Source organism: Xenopus tropicalis, chromosome 3 (assembly GCF_000004195.4).
Source record: "Xenopus tropicalis strain Nigerian chromosome 3, UCB_Xtro_10.0, whole genome shotgun sequence".
In the NCBI taxonomy this organism is placed as follows: domain Eukaryota; kingdom Metazoa; phylum Chordata; class Amphibia; order Anura; family Pipidae; genus Xenopus; species Xenopus tropicalis.
Genome location: NC_030679.2, coordinates 32,079,251 through 32,097,944, shown reverse-complemented (window position 1 = coordinate 32,097,944; position 18,694 = coordinate 32,079,251). Strand labels below are relative to the sequence as shown.

General features: G+C 38.4%; 1 protein-coding gene across 3 annotated transcripts in view; it reads left to right on the top strand.

Annotated features, from left to right (window-relative positions):
- Nucleotides 1-18,694, top strand: part of kcnip1 (Kv channel interacting protein 1) — a 203,356-nt gene that overhangs the window by 128,144 nt on the left and 56,518 nt on the right. Inside the window, exon 2 of one of the 3 annotated variants that reach the window (XM_002937724.4) lies at nt 16,720-16,761. The exons of the other annotated variants lie outside the window; for them this stretch is intronic. Within the exon in view, the coding sequence (XP_002937770.1) occupies nt 16,720-16,761 (42 nt within the window). The remainder of the gene's footprint in view (nt 1-16,719; nt 16,762-18,694) is intronic. 3 annotated transcript variants of the gene reach the window in all.

Below are 18,694 nucleotides of genomic sequence, written 5' to 3'. Positions count from 1 at the left end.
TTAGCCTGTGTTTTAGATTGAATTTGACACCCCTGGACTACAGTAATGTAAAAACAGAATTATGATATATATACTTAAAGAGATAAACCATGTCTTGAGAGTTCTTCTTACTGAAGGCAACCTGCTGTTATTTCAGCAAGCTTATCCAAATAATAATAAGCGCTACTTCATTGTTACATTGGCCTTGTGTTTGGGTTCATTGTCCCACTGAAAGATAAGATTTCCCCCCATCTTCAGTCTTTTTGCTGACTAAAGGCATGTTCTTTTGGAGCAATTTGCACCATCAACCCTTAATTTTTTTACATTTAATCCTTCCTTCTTATTTAGCAAGATGTCTGGCCCCTGCTCATGAAACGCAATCCTTCATCATAATAATTTCCTTTGCCATTGCACAATTATATAAATAAATCATTGTGCCATATGTTTATGACCTTTTATTTAGGATATACCATGACATACTACATGATATTAGCATGTTGAGTAGACCAACATTTGCAAATAAATACCTAATTAATATTGCACTTCAACTTCTGGTGCCAAAGAGGAAACACAGCAGATCACTGTTAATGCATACTTATTCTAAATTTGTCAACACTTACATAAGTATGCAAATAAGATGCCTTCATTTGTGTTTCCAATAAAGACTTTTTTTTTGTAATTACATGTCATTATTTTGATCTCATGTAAACGGTTACCACACACATATTAAATGGTTGATTACAGGTTTCCATAGGAACTACTCCTTACCTCTATTTCTCCTCCTTATGTAGTGTGGTCTTCCTATTTCATGAGCAGAATGCAAAATCAATAATGTAAACTCTCTTTCTTCTTTTTAGATTTATGTGGTAATTAAATCAGAGCTGTAATGGAAAAAAGAATCCATAAATAAGGAAAGATTGGCGTATGACAATGTAATATTCTTTCTTAGATGCTTATTACATTGCAAATTGTAGTTCTGCATAGCGTATTATGTAAAATGTGGTTGAATTTGGAGTATTTTTCGGGCACAAAGATAATGAGTTTTCAGTAAGAAGTTTTATTATAAGTGCACAGACACAAACTGTAATGCTGTATGTGTAGCCTTTTCTATAATGACAGATGGGCAGCTCAATACTTTTGTGGGTTTGCACAAAGGAAAAAATTGTTTGCATTTCACATATCCTTTCTGTTAGCTATTTTTTGTTAAATTAAGCGGGTTATTTATCAACATTCCTTTGGGGTTTTTTTTATGATTCTTCTTGAATTTAAATAATGAAGAATTTTCAATATTTATTATGCTAAAAGAGCAAAAAAACTTAAATGTAAAATTTCCCCACTTTTTTTTTTATAAACAGCCATCAGCATTTTTTAAAATATCAAGGTTATTCACAGTAGAAAAAATACACATATTAAATACCTCATAGCTTTGGTTAAACCCCTTGCTAAGTGATTAAACTAATAGACTTGGGGTACCAGTGGTACAAGTGCAAAAATATTGTGATACGATCGGAAAGTTACGAAATTTTTGTGTCCAAACTATTGTAAACAGCACAAAAGACTTTCTGATTTTGAACCTTCGGTACATGATTTTTGAAGCCTCCCATAGGACACAATGGCACTCTGTAGCTCCAACCCGGCCCAAGGAAAGTCTCCCATAGGGCTCAATGGCACTCTACAGCTCCAACCTGGCCCAAGGAAAGTCTCCCATAGGGCTCAATGACACTCTGCAGCTCCAACCCGGCCCAAGGAAAGCCTCCCATAGGGCTCAATGGCACTCTGCAGCTCCAACCCGGCCCAAGGAAAGTCTCCCATAGGGCTCAATGGCACTCTGCAGCTCCAACCCGGCCCAAGGAAAGTCTCCCGTAGGGCTCAATGGCACTCTGCAGCTCCAACCCGGCCCAAGGAAAGTCTCCCGTAGGGCTCAATGGCACTCTGCAGCTCCAACCCGGCCCAAGGAAAGTCTCCCATAGGGCTCAATGGCACTCTGCAGCTCCAACCCGGCCCAAGGAAAGTCTCCCGTAGGGCTCAATGGCACTCTGCAGCTCCAACCCGGCCCAAGGAAAGTCTCCCATAGGGCTCAATGGCACTCTGCAGCTCCAACCCGGCCCAAGGAAAATCTCCCATAGGGCTCAATGGCACTCTGCAGCTCCAACCTGGCCCAAGGAAAGTCTCCCATAGGGCTCAATGGCACTCTGCAGCTCCAACCTGGCCCAAGGAAAGTCTCCCATAGGGCTCAATGGCACTCTGCAGCTCCAACCCGGCCCAAGGAAAGTCTCCCATAGGACTCAATGGCACTATGCAGCTCCAACCTGACCCGAGGAAAGTCATGATACTGAAGCTTGAATGAATTCCAAAACTTTCGTATAGTAGAAAATACGCAAAATTTCTAATCTTTAGAAAAAATATGAATTTTTAGTAATCGGACCTGTCGTACTTTAATGAATGGGCCCCTTAGTGTACATATATTATTGTTATAAGTGTATTTATTATTTATTTACTGTTATTTATGATTATAAGTATTACAAACCGGATTCCAAAAAAGTTAGGACACTAAACAAATTGTGAATAAAAACTGAATGCAATGATGTGGAGGTGCCAACTTCTAATATTTTATTCAGAATAGAACATAAATCACGGAACAAAAGTTTAAACTGAGAAAATGTACCATTTTAAGAGAAAAATATGTTGATTCAGAATTTCATGGTGTCAACAAATCCCAAAAAAGTTGGGACAAGGCCATTTTCACCACTGTGTGGCATCTCCCCTTCTTCTTACAACCCTCAACAGATGTCTGGGGACCGAGGAGACCAGTTTCTCAAGTTTAGGAATAGGAATGCTCTCCCATTCTTGTCTAATACAGGCCTCTAACTGTTCAATCGTCTTGGGCCTTCTTTGTCGCACCTTCCTCTTTATGATGCGCCAAATGTTCTCTATAGGTGAAAGATCTGGACTGCAGACTGGCCATTTCAGTACCCGGATCCTTCTCCTACACAGCCATGATGTTGTGATTGATGCAGAATGTGGTCTGGCATTATCTTGTTGAAAAACGCAGAGTCTTACCTAAAAGAGATGACGTCTGGATGGGAGCATATGTTGTTCTAGAACCTGAATATATTTTTCTGCATTGATGCTGCCTTTCCAGACATGCAAGCTGCCCATGCCACACGCACTCATGCAACCCCATACCATCAGAGATGCAGGCTTCTGAACTGAGCGTTGATAACAACTTGGGTTGTCCTTGTCCTCTTTGGTCCGGATGACATGGCGTCCCAGATTTCCAAAAAGAACTTCGAATCGTGACTCGTCTGACCACAGAACAGTCTTCCATTTTGCCACACTCCATTTTAAATGATCCCTGGCCCAGTGAAAACGCCTGAGCTTGTGGATCTTGCTTGGAAATGGCTTCTTCTTTGCACTGTAGAGTTTCAGCTGGCAACGGCGGATGGCACGGTGGATTGTGTTCACTGACAATGGTTTCTGGAAGTATTCCTGAGCCCATTCTGTGATTTCCTTTACAGTAGCATTCCTGTTTGTGGTGCAGTGTCGTTTAAGGGCCCGGAGATCACGGGCATCCAGTATGGTTTTACGGCCTTGACCCTTACGCACAGAGATTGTTCCAGATTCTCTGAATCTTCGGATGATGTTATGCACAGTTGATGATGATAGATGCAAAATCTTTGCAATTTTTTGCTGGGTAACACCTTTCTGATATTGCTCCACTATCTTTCTGTGCAACATTGTGGGAATTGGTGATCCTCTCCCCATCTTGGCTTCTGAGAGACACTGCCACTCTGAGAAGCTCTTTTTATACTCAATCATGTTGCCAATTGACCTAAGTAGTGTTATTTGGTCTTCCAGCTCTTCGTTATGCTCAAATTTACTTTTTTCTTATTGCTACTTGTTCCAACTTTTTTGGGATTTGTTGACACCATGAAATTCTGAATCAACATATTTTTCTCTTAAAATGGTACATTTTCTCAGTTTAAACTTTTGTTCCGTGATTTATGTTCTATTCTGAATAAAATATTAGAAGTTGGCACCTCCACATCATTGTGTTCAGTTTTTATTCACAATTTGTTTAGTGTCCCAACTTTTTTGGAATCCGGTTTCTATTATTGTAATAATATATATGTTGTTTAAGACTTGCCATCTAAGACGACAAGGAAAGTGTAAATGACATGGGGTGGTATCTTGTAGTTCACCTTCATATGGTCAAAGTGCACGGATTCTGCATTTTACCATAGCTGTTTTTTTTCCCTGGAACTGCTGCAAATATTTTCCGCAGTGAAAAAAAGCTGCGTGTAAAAAAAAGTAACATGGTGGGAGTAAGGAAAAAACACACATTGACTTTAATGCATTTGAAGTTAGAAAAAAATGTCCACTGACTTATGTATTTGGAGTGAGATAAAAATTGCGCATGAAATAAAGTCTCCGCAAAAACCCACCTATTGACTTTTGCTAAATTTTCAACAAAACAGGACAGAATCGCTCATCACAACTCCTGAAGCAACTTGGATTGCATGGATGTGAGCTACAAGATACCAACCTATCACATAATTACTCTTTAAAATTTGAACAGTACTCAAATAAAACCTACCTGAAAGTACTATATTAGAAATATAAAAATTATTAGAAGACCCTTACATTTAAAAGTGATTTCAGGAATCCATTTTGTTAGCTAGCGAAAACAATATTATTACAGAAAGTCATACAGGTCAAATAATTCCATCTATACCAGATGGAATTATTTGAGAAAAAACTTGATAAATGTCTTAAGTAACTAAGTGCAGTCTTATAAAAAAAAGTGGGATTACAGATATGTGGCCAGCCACAGCTATAATTTGTAAAACAGTTTTGCCCCAGATAAAACAATGAAACCTACGTTTGCCAGCTTGGGATAGTTACTGTATATGCTGCATGTTACTTCTGTGGCAAAGACCTAAAAGAACCAATATAAGATGCATCTTGTTGACCATTTTGATGGCTCCATACAACTCCAATCTATATAACAGTGTGATCCAATGTGGCTGATCTAGCAAATTCAAGTTAAATAAAGCATGTAAAATGTCACTGAAAAGTATAAATGAAATAATCTGACCACATTCAGTAGTCATAGGAGCTGATTTACTAACCCACGAATCCGACCCGAATTGGAAAAGTTCCGACTTGAAATGAACATTTTGCGACTTTTTCGTATGTTTTGCGATTTTTTCGGATTCTTTACGAATTTTTCGTTACCAATACGATTTTTGCGTAAAAACGCGAGTTTTTCGTAGCCATTACGAAAGTTGCGTAAAATCTGGCGATTTTTCGTAGCGTTAAAACTTGCGCAAAAAGTTGCGCTTTTTTCGTAGCATTAAAACTTACGCGAAACTTTGCACCTTTTAAGTTTTAACGCTACGAAAAATGCGCAACTTTTCGCGTAAGTTTTAACGCTACAAAAAAAGCGCAACTTTTTACGCAACTTTCGTAATGGATACGAAAAACTCGCGTTTTTACGCAAAAATCGTATTGGTAACGAAAAATTCGTAAAGAATCCGAAAAAATCGCAAAATACCGATCATTACGAAAAAAAACGCAATCGGACTCATTTCGACCCGTTCGTGGGTAAGTAAATCAGCCCCTTAGTGTTCAGATTCAGTAGTAGCATGTAGTCCTAATATGTCCCTGCTGGAGACTGCAATGTAATTAGAGCAGGTTTTATTAATGCCTCTGATAAAAAAAAGTGCACAAGGGATACCATTATGATAAATGGGTAAACAGTTAATTAGTTTTTTCACCCTGATTCTTCAAGCTATAGCTCCTTTAAGGCTACCTCTCTGATTACTTAGAGACAGTAACTATCATCTCATAAAAAGGCTAGAACAGTGTGTTATTCAGTGCTCATTTATTACTAACAACACATTAACCCCATGGATCGCAAACCTGCCTATACCTCCCAACTGTCCCAAATTTCATGGGACAGTCCCTCTTTTGACAGCTCAACCTGCAATCCCAATCTTACCGAAAAGTCCCTCATTTCCCTGATCTTCTGAACTGAAGCTAAAAAAGATACAAATTTAATTAAAAAGTAACTTTTGGCAGAGAGCCTGGAAAGTTAACAAGCTTCAGCTGCATTTAGAAACATTGTTTCTCACATTTAATTAAAAAGTGGCTTTTGGCAGAAAGCCCAGAAATCTTAACGAGTGTCACCTGCACTTAGATACATTGTTTCACACATTTAATTAAATAAGTGGCTTTTTTGCAGACGGCACAGAAAGGTAAAAAGCCCCCCCCCTCCTGCACTGAGATACAATTGTAACTAATAAGCTAAACAGGTCTCTTGGGGGAACTGAGACTTGCAGCTTAAAGGGCAATTTCACCTTTTTTTAATAAAACTGTAATAACACATAAAACAGGACCCCAGAAATGTGTTCAAACATTAAATAACCTGCCAAATTTAGTCAAATAGGAGTGGTATTTAGGGGGTGAAAAATGGGCATGATCAAAAAAATTTTGTCTCTACACGTAGCGGTTCTTTTTGTCCCTCTTTCCATTTTCAAAATGTTGGGAGGTATGTATTAAAGTATAATTAACACATAAAAACTGTTCAGTGCTCCTAAAAACACGCATTTACAATTGTGCATAACATTTAGTCATAATTTCATTCAGTTTTAAACAATACTAAAAGGAGTTCATAGAAAATCAGATGTTTATAGGCAGTGTTCAATATTAATAGCAGCTCTGTAGGGCAGTTAATGGAATGCAACAGTAACAGGCAATAAGCATTTATTTCACAAACCAGTCCAAAATTGTCCCACTGGTTTTGCAGTGCACAGTTCTAAAAGGCCATGCTGAAGTTGTTGCACTTTTCCCAGGGGTATCGGGAAATTCACAGTTCAAAGGAACTTGTTCAGTGCCACTGAATATTACAGTCAGCACATTGCACAAAGCATATCCAAAGTCACTTAGCACCACCACATTGCCTTTACATGTTGGGGTTCCCATTCACACTGAAGGTACAATTTCTAAAACAAGGTGAAGCTCTCTTCTTCCACCCATCACTTCCTATATGGCTGGACTTTCCACCTATGTGGGAAATATGTGGTCCACTCCAATATACTGCTTTTTGCTGCTTATTCCATATCATTTATTTTATGTCATTTAATACCAGGAGCCCCTCAAAATGAAATGTACAGGCACAGTGCTATGCATTTTGCTCAAAGAGCTTCAATGGCAAGCAAACAAAAAATATCCTATAATGCCTATATGTATTACCTTGTCTTTCCCTGTTGGTGTGGGTTCAGAAGTGCACAATAAAAACAGCACACATGTTAACCCTTGTTTATACACTTACCACATTTAAACATCCCCTTTCAAACACTTCCATGGACTCACAACCCTTGCAACTGGTGCTAAAAAGTAATTCACATAGCATGACATAGCATACTAGGGCACTAAGGGGTATCACCGTTCAGCCAGCTTCTCATGAATACAGCTGTATTGCAGATGTATTCATGAGTAATGCACAAGTCTTAACAATCCATTCTGAAGCACAGAAACCAGTGTTTATGAGCAAAAATCATTGTGTTTTGCACTTTGTACCCTGCCCCAAGGTTCATAAATAGAACATACAGGTGAATTGGCTCCTGATAAATACTTTTTGTGAATGTGATAGGGATTTAGCAAATTCAGGGACTAAATCCCTGGTGCATAATCTCTGTAAAGTGTTGTGGAATATGATAATAATATGCATGCACCATTTATCCAACAAACTCCTTCTGCAAGGTTGTCAGACCCACTGACCTGCACAGTACTTATTGCATTGCTAGAAATTGCTCTTTCTGCTCTAGAAGGTCAGGCTAATGTTCTCTCAAAGTCATGCACTCATGAGCAAAAACCAATTTTGAGCTACACCCACAGAACAAACTAAAGTGCACTTAAAGAATATTCTCTGAGAACACATTATGTAGTTTTTCAAAAGTGTGCATAAAATATACATTTTGTGCACGTGGCCAAAAAGAAATTATAGGCAACAATAGGTCAAGCACATATAATCCTCGCCATTACTTGCCATTAGTGCAATCATATATTCTAGTTCGCTGGGCTATGTTGTGTTGTTTTGCTTTGTTATAATGTTTAAAATGTGACTAACTTGAAATGCCTGCAGTGAAGCTTTACTGACAGATACAGGGATTACCTTTAATAAAACCTTTGGTGTGTGTATATAATTGGAGATTATATCTAATACATTAATCCAGTAATAAGTCTGGTTAATATTCTAAGGAAAAGATGTTTTTGAGTCCAATGGGTAGGTACTTTATTAGGTATTGCTCTTGAAATTTGAATGGGAACAATATTGTTCAAATTGACTTAATTTTTTTAAAAACACTTTTTACCATGGGGACAATGCTACTTAATCGTAATGATTTAGTAGTTTATTTTCTGTGGTGGAAGCAGTCATCTAAATCCTTTAGTTCCAGCTGCAGTTTGTATCAAGGTGATAAAATTCTAAATGCTGCGCAGCACTCCTGGCATCAACCTTCCCAGAGCAGTTCAATCCGTTTTGATGAACTGACAAAAATATAAGATTTGATAAATATGCCAAATTTCTGACATAGTGATAAGCAAATATGTCCTGTTTTGCCGAAAAATTAGCGAAAATTAAAAAGTTGAAAATTTAGTGAAAAATTTGCGAAACACGGCTGCCACCTGACTTTCTTGATGCATGCAACTTATTTGACTCCGCAACAACTTTTTCCTCACTTGGCAAATTTTTATGGCAATTTTGCAAAAAAAAAAAATCGCCAATGGCAAAATGCAGAATTTGCAATGAATTAATGCTTGCCAACAAAATGTTGCTCATTACTATTGACACATTTATTTAAGCCAACAGGAAATGAACAAAAGCCATGCCCAACCTTCAGCATTGCCACAGGATTGCAAATATATTATTTTAGATGGGGAGAAATAAAATTCTATGAAATGATAATGGTGGCAATAATTTCTATATTGTAAGATGCCTTCTAATTTTACACTTAGCTCTTGTACATGGGTGTTTGACGATGCATTACGGGGAGCCTAGACTTGCCCCAGATTCTGACATGAGAAGTCAGGAACCAATGTCCTCCTATGTGACTTTAGCCACCCTTTTCAATATCACATCAGAGAGTGGATATAAATCCAATTGCCATGTAACAGAATGTGCCCAGAAACCTAGACATTGAGGTGTAGTGATTTACTTGCTAAAGCATTTGATACAGCACTGCACAGAAGGTTGCTGATTAAATTAAGGACCATTGGCCTTGAACATACTATTTGAAGCAGTGCCCAGGGGCCTGTCTTTGGTTCAGTGCTTCTTGACATATTCACAAATGACCTTGAGGTTGTGATCGTAAGTTGTTCCTGTGCTTGTTAATGATTCTAAATTGTGCAAAACAAAGGCTCCATGCAAGATATTTCAGGCATCATTAAATACAATTTTGGAGCCTAGATGCTAAATAGTCGATTGACTTTTTATAAATACAAATATACAGTATATACATTACAATTCACAAATACTAGTTATATTGGGAAAAACGTACACACTATTGTTAAGAGTGTTAAGAATGTTAAAAGTCACCAAGGAGTTTTTTTATCATATAAAGGCACAAGGCTGCAACCTCTATTACAGGTCAAGAAACTTTGCATTGATTTCTAATATTCTTACATTTTTAAACACAGGGTATATTATTTTTACAATACATAACTTAAGTGAGTTATGCGACACAAACTGGAACACAAAGGGGGAGATTTACTAATCCACGAATTTGAATCCCGAATAGCAAAAATTCGTATTGGAGATGAAAATTTCACGACTTTTTTGTCGCTGTCGCAACTTTATCGTATTTTGCGCGACTATTTCGTTGCCGTCGCAACTTTATTGTATTGAACAATCGGAAACGGTGGAAAAACCTTTCCGATTTGGAAGCCTTACAGAGGAATAAATGGCACTCAAAGTCTCCCATAGGGCTCAATGGCACTCTGCAGCTCCCACCTGGCCCAAGGAAAGTCTCCCATAGGGCTCAATGGCACTCTGCAGCTCCAACCCGGCCCAAGGAAAGTCTCCCATAGGGCTCAATGGCACTCTGCAGCTCCAACCTGGCCCAAGGAAAGTCACCCATAGGGCTCAATGGCACTCTGCAGCTCCAACCTGGCCCAAGGAAAGCCTCCCGTAGGACTCAATGGCACTCTGCAGCTCCCACCTGGCCCAAGGAAAGTCTCCCATAGGACACAATGGCACTCTGCAGCTCCAACCCGGCCCAAGGAAAGTCTCCCATAGGGCTCAATGGCACTCTGCAGCTCCAACCCGGCCCAAGGAAAGTCTCCCATAGGGCTCAATGGCACTCTGCAGCTCCAACCTGGCCCAAGGAAAGTCACCCATAGGGCTCAATGGCACTCTGCAGCTCCAACCCGGCCCAAGGAAAGTCTCCCATAGGGCTCAATGGCACTCTGCAGCTCCAACCCGGCCCAAGGAAAGTCTCCCATAGGGCTCAATGGCACTCTGCAGCTCCAACCTGGCCCAAGGAAAGTCACCCATAGGGCTCAATGGCACTCTGCAGCTCCAACCTGGCCCAAGGAAAGCCTCCCGTAGGACTCAATGGCACTCTGCAGCTCCCACCTGGCCCAAGGAAAGTCTCCCATAGGACTCAATGGCACTCTGCAACTCCAACCCGGCCCAAGGAAAGTCTCCCATAGGGCTCAATGGCACTCTGCAGCTCCAACCTGGCCCAAGGAAAGTCTCCCATAGGGCTCAATGGCACTCTGCAGCTCCAACCTGGCCCAAGGAAAGTCACCCATAGGGCTCAATGGCACTCTGCAGCTACAATCTGGCCCAAGGAAAGTCATGATACTGAAGCTTGAATGAATCCAAAACTTTTGTACTCGGCACAACAATACGATTTTTTCGTGACGGCGACGAAAAAGTTGCGGAAAATATCCAAAAAAGTTGCAACGGCGACGAAATAGTCACAAAAATACCGATCATTACGAAAAAAACGCATTCAAAGTGTTTGTGCCTTAGTAAATCTGCCCCTAAGTAACAATTATAACCATATCATATAATTTACAAGAATACATTTTACAAAATATTTTGATTTATTATTATAAATAAATATGACAGCCTTGTGGACATCCTTGATTAAGGAGTTGGGGGATATTGTGCATAACAGACTGTGCAGCTTTAGACATTATTAGCCAGCAACATTCTGTGTAATTTACTGTAGGCTACAAAAAACAGACAAAAATCACTTACAACGTGTATTATAATTCATACCCCACCCTCAGACTTAAGTCAGGTGTATATCAGATTCCAGCTCCTGAAAATCACCAGTAATTCAATTTCAAAAGAAAAAATCCACAATAGACTTTAAATATTAAATATTCATTGTACTGTTTTAGATTTTTGGTAAATTGCATAGGTTAACTACTTTCATTATGCAGAGCAGTAAATATCAACCTTAATAGGTGTTAGCAGAAAACAACCACCATTTCTTTCTAACCCTACCAAAGGTCTAACTAGATTTAGAAGAATTATTTTTTTATTTTTCCTAAATTCATTTTTGCTTTGACCTGGTTGAAACCAAGGAGAAATGTTTTAGCAGATCTCACTAAAAATATAAATTAAAAAATTACTGAATATATATACTCCAAAAAAACAGAAAGAAAGTTAGATAGTTGCAAATAGGCAACTGTAACTATATGAAAAGTGCAAAATGGTAAAAAGGAACCCAATGGTAAAAGGAATAGAACAATTACATGAGAAATGACAGTGACTTAGTTCTTTGGTTTGAAAAAAGTAAAAAGTTCAACCCTGCCTTGTGTTTACCAGCATCAATGACCCACATTAGACAAAAAACACACACGTGGGCACACACATATATATATACCTTCACACACTGTCAGAAATCCATTATTGGTAGGCATTATTGGTAGGCTGCAGTGTAGAGCATGTTTCCAGCCCCTCCTCTACTGTCAGCAATCCGACCCAGCCTTGGTGTGATCCGGTCCAAAGTCTGTTTTTAAACTTTCCTCCGTTTCTGGGCTGGTCCCTTCCAAAGTACCTTGCTTGGTTATTGACTCTAGTCTCAGCTCCTCTGAACACTGGGTTCCCTGACTGTTTTGACCATTGTTTCACATTGAGCTTCCTGTCTGCCCCTTATTTACTGCGCTTCTGGACTGTTTCTTGTACATTACCTGGCCAGCTTGTGACACACTGCTAACTGATTCAATCAGTCTCCATGCTGCCTCTGTGTCTGTAAATAGCTTTTGGTTCTGTTGTTAACCTTTACTTGTCTGCTTTCTGGCCAGCAAGAGTTGTTTCCTGTAAGACAAAGTAAGAGTTAAAAGAAAATTGCTACCTACCTACCAGACCTACCTGATACTACTGCAGCTCCATTTCTCCTCTGCCGTATTTAAAGCAAAAAATATTAATGACTTGCATGCCAGGTCACACCTCCATTCATTGCAGCCTGGTGTGAAATAGACTCACTAATCTATGTTATAAGAATTTCAAATTACTGCTACCTACATTAACTAACTATCCCCGGTGCAATCAGGTTTTTTTTTTGTCAGTATCAAAGAAGGATAAGCTCCATATAAACCAGAGACAACCTCTAGTAAACCTAAACATATGAAAATGACAGAGATAATCTCCTGAAAGAAGAAATCAAGGCCACACAGAAACTGCATAACCCACAGAGAACTAAAAGTCAGCCTGATACCTGATAAAGATAAACCACCTAAAACACAGACAGGGTATACAGAATGGATGCACACAGACTAGAGCTTGGAAGCAGAAAGTGGAAAACACAGATAAAGAGAAGAGCCCACTGTACCAGTGACGAATGTGAAGTAGGAAAAAACCCACTTGTGATCCATTTCATTGGGATCATTTCTCACTTTTTCTCACTTTTTCAAGACTTAGAACAAAAATCTAACATTACAATAAGGAGTGATTTACCTGGATAAAAAACAACTCTGGAACTAATTTCAGCACTTACCATAGAATTAACTTTATAAGCCTTTACTCAAAACACCCCCTAATATCCCAAATACTCTTGGGAAAAATAATCCCTGCCAAAAAATACCACGTCCTGCATACCCATATATCAATGCATGGACTTTCCCCTGTGTGCTTTGGCAATGCCATTCTGTCCAGTAAATGAAGCCTATTTTAATTGGATATTATAGGGGTAGATAAAGGTGCAGGTATAGGAGAGAGGAAACAAAGAAAAAAAACTAGACCTTAAATTAAAATTTTAAAATAAAATAACATTCTGAATTTCTGTGTTAACTCTTTAAATATATAAAAATATGTTAACAGTTAGTACATTAATTTCAAGGAGTACACAAGGGATGAAAAGAGAGGTATACTGACATTATCATTATTAAGACACACAATGCTATTTTTTTCCAGCATTGAAATTTAACTCACCCCTTGTTAACTTTCACAAAGTGGCCTATGTAAATTTTTTACCAGACAAGACATGTACAATAATATGTATCTACAGGCTGGTCATAATGTTCCAGCATGCAAGAGAAGTGAGAAATAACCCAGGTACAGCAGGTTATAAAAACAATATTTGCAACCCTCCACCTATGGATTCAACGAATGCCACTTTATCCCTACCAAGAACACCCAAGCCAACTTCACCTTACTCCTTGCACACACAGTAACACAGAGCACACAGTTAACCCCCAAGTTTATTTCAGTTAATACAGCCCTTGATGTGACTGAAGTTTCTAGCCCATACATAAACAACTCCAGGGAACGCTGCATGTAATATCCAAGCCACACTACTTTTGTGCTTCTGTGATGTTAGATATCTATATCTATTTCTGTAACAGTGCCATGTGGCTTCTGGGATGTCTTGACAATGTTATCTTTTAGAGTTCTGCAAAATAAAATTTTCTTACACACTAACATTGATCATTTCCCATTTTTTATAATGAGCCAGTGCTTGCTGGAAACGACATAGTATGGAATTAAACTGGCAATACCTGTCCTGCATCTGTGGGTCTGTTTTTTTTCCAGTTTAAACATTTTTTTTTCCTGTAAATCAATGTAACCTAACTGACCTTCCAGATGTCTGCCCTGAAGCAGGCAGTAGGTGTGGGGTTCACTTTTAAGACTTAATTTCCCTGTGCAATATGCTCCTGCTCCAACCATAATGATAAAATCTGGCACACTATTAACATTAATAAGTGTAATTGCTAACAGTAACAAATTAAAAATAGTAATGTTTTAAAAAATTAACACTAAAACTAATAAAGAATATACCTTGATAAAGTTTCACATCGTACTCATGGTCGCAATCCCTTGGCATCGGCTCAGGTTACAAAGTAACGTGTCAGAAACTGCTAAGGTATGGGACCCATTATCTAGAATGGTCAGAACCTGGGGTTTTCCAGATAAGAGATCTTTACGTAATTTGGATCTCCATACCTTAAGTCTACTAAAAGTTGTTTTGCTTCCAATAAGAATTCATTATATCTTAGTTGGGATCAAGTACAGGTACTGTTTTATTATTACAGAGAAAAGGGAAACCATTTTTATAGATTAGAATTATTTGCTTATAATGGAATCTATGGGAGATGGCTTTCCCGTAATTCGGAACTTTCTGGATAACGGATTTCTGGATAATGGATCCCATACCTGTTCTAGATTCTATGGTTGTCTCTTCAGAAAAAATCATAGCTGGTTTAGAATACAAGGAACTGTTAGAATACAGTTAGAATACAAGGAACAGTTAGAATACAAGGAACTTTTAGCCAAAATTTATGATATATTTATAGATATAGATATACAAAGGGTTTTTCCCACTGAAGAAGAGTACTGTTTGTACTCGAAACGTTGGAGTTTTTTCAATATACTTTTTTTCTTTTGCAGTCCTTGAGTGTGTGGTACTCTCTCTCTCTCTCTCTCTCTCTATATATATATATATATACAGCAAGAGAATGAGCTGCACACACCAGGACTTGGCAAAAATATAATAAGTTTATTTAAGAAAAGAGATCCAACGTTTCGAGCACTAACTTTTGGTTTTTTCCCTGAGGAAGAGCACAGTTAGTGCTCGAAACGTTGGATCTCTTTTCTTAAATAAACTTATTATATTTTTGCCAAGTCCTGGTGTGTGCAGCTCATTCTCTTGCTGTATATTTTTTTGCTAGCACCTTGGGCATTTGAATCTCAATAGGGTGTGCTCCGTTTGTTCTTGTTATATATATATATATATCTCAAAATACATTGATGACTCATTCCATCTTCTTTCTATGTACAGTGTGTTCTTAAATATATGGTTCTGCAGTGTATAGCATAATTTGAATGAATATTGCATACTGTAAAAGGGAACGTAAAATACACTTATAAGGTTTATTTAATTGTTTTTTACTGCTGTACTGGAATTCTTGTTTCCTTTTTCTTTATTATTAATGGGTAGGATAACATACAGATATCTCAATAAAAAGTTGTCTAAAGCACAGTGGTTTCCATTAAAACAACTAAGTGTGATAAAGGGGATAGGTAGGGGAAGGAAGGAAAATTCAAAGGAAAATGATACCACCAAACAATGTTGGTCTCTATAAAAATATATTGCATAAAACAGTATTAAGGGCCACCTCCCCGGGATCATAGGATTCATGGTGCACACAAACAAGCCAAGGCACACATACATGCTAGGCCCCATCAGCCAATGAATGGACAGAGTTCTATCTTTTTCTCCCTAATTACTTCCTGTTACAGTTAGAGCTGCATTATTTCCTGTCAGCTGATCTCTGAGGGAGCACCCAGCCCATCACTAAATGGAGGCTCAGAGGAAAAGATGCAAAAGGGCAATATTTACTGATATATATTCAGGGTTGGAATAGGGGGTGCTGGGCGCACCAGGGCTGCTGCCCCAGTGGCCCCACACCCCCCAAGGGGCCCCCGCCATGGCCTCCACACGCCTAATGCCTCTACAGACGGGGGAGTGTCGGCCAGGATCGGGTCTGGGCCCGCCGGCCCAGTCCGACCATGTATATATTCCATTTTGGTAAGATTCTTTTATAGGCCACTTAATGTGATATAAACTATCTGTTGTTAAGTATTCATTTTGAAGTTATAGTTTTCCTTTTAGGAATGGGTAAAAGGGGGAGTACAAGAGGAATATAAATAAAAAAGGGGCAAATACAGAAGGGGTCAGGGGGGAAGATTCCAAGGGGCAAAGGAGCTTTGTTTTGTTTTGTTTTTTTAAAGTGGCTTGGTTTCTTTCTTTTTTTTTTCTTTAAGTTAATCAGTGTGAGAACCATGCTCCTAACTACACAAACTTTCTACTCTTACTGCCATGTTCAAATTTTCAATTTTTCCAAATTTTCCAACAGTTCTACTGTACAAGCCATATCAACTATACTCCTGTTTCATGCTTAAAATGGTGACTATTTGCTGCACAAATACTAAGGGAAAGTTATACTACAAATTTACGCAGGGAGACCATCTGGTTACTAAAGATATTAACACATCTCAAAATCTTATGGGCTCTATGAGACATATCCTAGTTCTATAGGCCACCTAAAACAGGTTTTGGGTATAATTTAGCTTACACTGGTATAGCCATAATTATAGTAGTGACTGCACATCTGGTTTCACAAGTCTGTACAGGCCACGGCATCCGCACAGCAATGGATTAAATTTGGCTCTGGTCCCAAATTAAAATTATCTTCCACTATAAATTATTTCTTTTACAGGTCAACTGTATGTTATGGATTACATCCCCCAAAATAAGTCAGGTATTGAATTTCTGTACTTCTGGCTGGCTTTTTGCATTGGCATCAGAATCACCCCATGAAATAAAGATACCATTTGCATTTGTTCATAGCAGTTTGTCAGCTTCTCATGTTTTGCCTTGTTACATGGCTGTCAAAAACAGTCATTGTGTTTTTCCTCTTATGTACTCTGCTAGGTTATTCTGCATGGGGAATTTGTAATACGTTCAATGCTCCAAATATCTGAGAAAACATAAATGTGTTCTATGCAAATGTGTAATAAATGATTCATAAAGACTGTAAATTAGGTTCTGTAACATGCTAGTCTTTTTTCTCAGTGACTTTAAATCCAGAATTCTTTATATTGCATGGGATCATGGCTTGGTGGTGGATACATGTCACGTTTTATATATACAACTAATAAATGGCTTGCTATTTACCATATGTTTTCATTGCTTCTCTTCATGTTTTAATGCATGGAAGCATATGCATATGTGCTATAAAAACTGTGTTTTATATATATAATAATTTGAAATTATATTGGATTATTGATTGCTGCTAATATAATTTTTCACCAGGAAGAAGTAAAATCCATGAAAAGTTTAGTTTATGACTTTGTAAGTGTAAAGTCCGATTTTAATTTACCATTCTTGGTCATTACTGCATATTTTGGAATCATAAAGAGGATTTAACAATTCCGCACCGAAAAACATTGTGAGAACCTGCACCGTATTTTGTCCTCTACTATTAACTTAAAGGGGATGTAAAGGCAAAAACAATATCGCCTGTACTGCTTCAGTTGGAAACGTTGGTTAAAGCAACCAATTCTGTGCAGCTGAATTTACTGCTCCTCTCCCTCCTGAATCCTTTTCCCAGCCGAGTAGTGAGAAAATGATCAGCACAGTTCTGCATTCCGAAGGGCATGGAAGCAGAGCGGGGTTGTTTCTTACTGAGATTAGCCTCAATGATAAATAAACAAATGACACAACCCCACTCTGCTTCTCTGCCGTTCAGAATGCAGAGCAGCGCTGATCTTTTCCTTATTATTCTGGCCGGCCAACCGGAAAAGGATTCCTGTGCGCAGCTTCAGGAGGGAGAGGAGACAAGCAGTGAATTTAGCTGCACAGAATCAGTTAAAGAAACAGTACAACATTTCTAATTGAAGTACATTGCAAATATGCTATTTAGGTTTACATGCAGTGCTTGCAATATTGTGTTTCACCTTTACATCCCCTTTAATATTACTGATGCCAATCATCCACTTCTACAGTATTTTGAAGCAGCAGGAATAGGCCACCAAGGAAGCTATCCTAGAGGTTTGAATAAGTCAGAAAGCAGTTGTGTATGTTAAAGGAAACAAGAAAAAACAACAGCAGAACATCAAACCTGATCTCTCTGAAAAAATGCGATCATAAATCCAGAGCTGTACTTTTCCCCAGACTGCCAAGAGAGAATTACCCTAATAAGTGAGCAATGTATTTCGTTTTATCAAAAATCAAGAAAAGTTTTTTTAATTATTGTTTTGTATTTTGATTACAAAAAAGTATGTTTCTTGAATTGTGGAAATGTATACATTAAAAAAAAACATATGTTATAATGTGTGCAATGTCCTGACCCAGGAACAAACAAAAGAATGTTGGGGTTATGTAATAAATAGCACTAAATTTGCCCAGGAGCAGTAACCCATAGAAACCAATCAGCATGTAATATTTACTGGTCACTTGTTTAAAGGAGAAAGAAAGGTAAAAACTAAGTAAGCTTTATCAGAAAGGTCTATGTAAATACAGCCATAAGCACTCACAGAAACACTGCACTGAGTTATCTGTCAAAAGATTTGTTGTGTCACGCAGCTCTCTGCTCTCTCCCCTTTCCTGCTCCCCCCTCCCTCAAGAATGCTAAGAACTCACTCCCCCCCCTTAGGAATGTGGATCTGAGCCAATCAGCAAGAAGCTTCCTC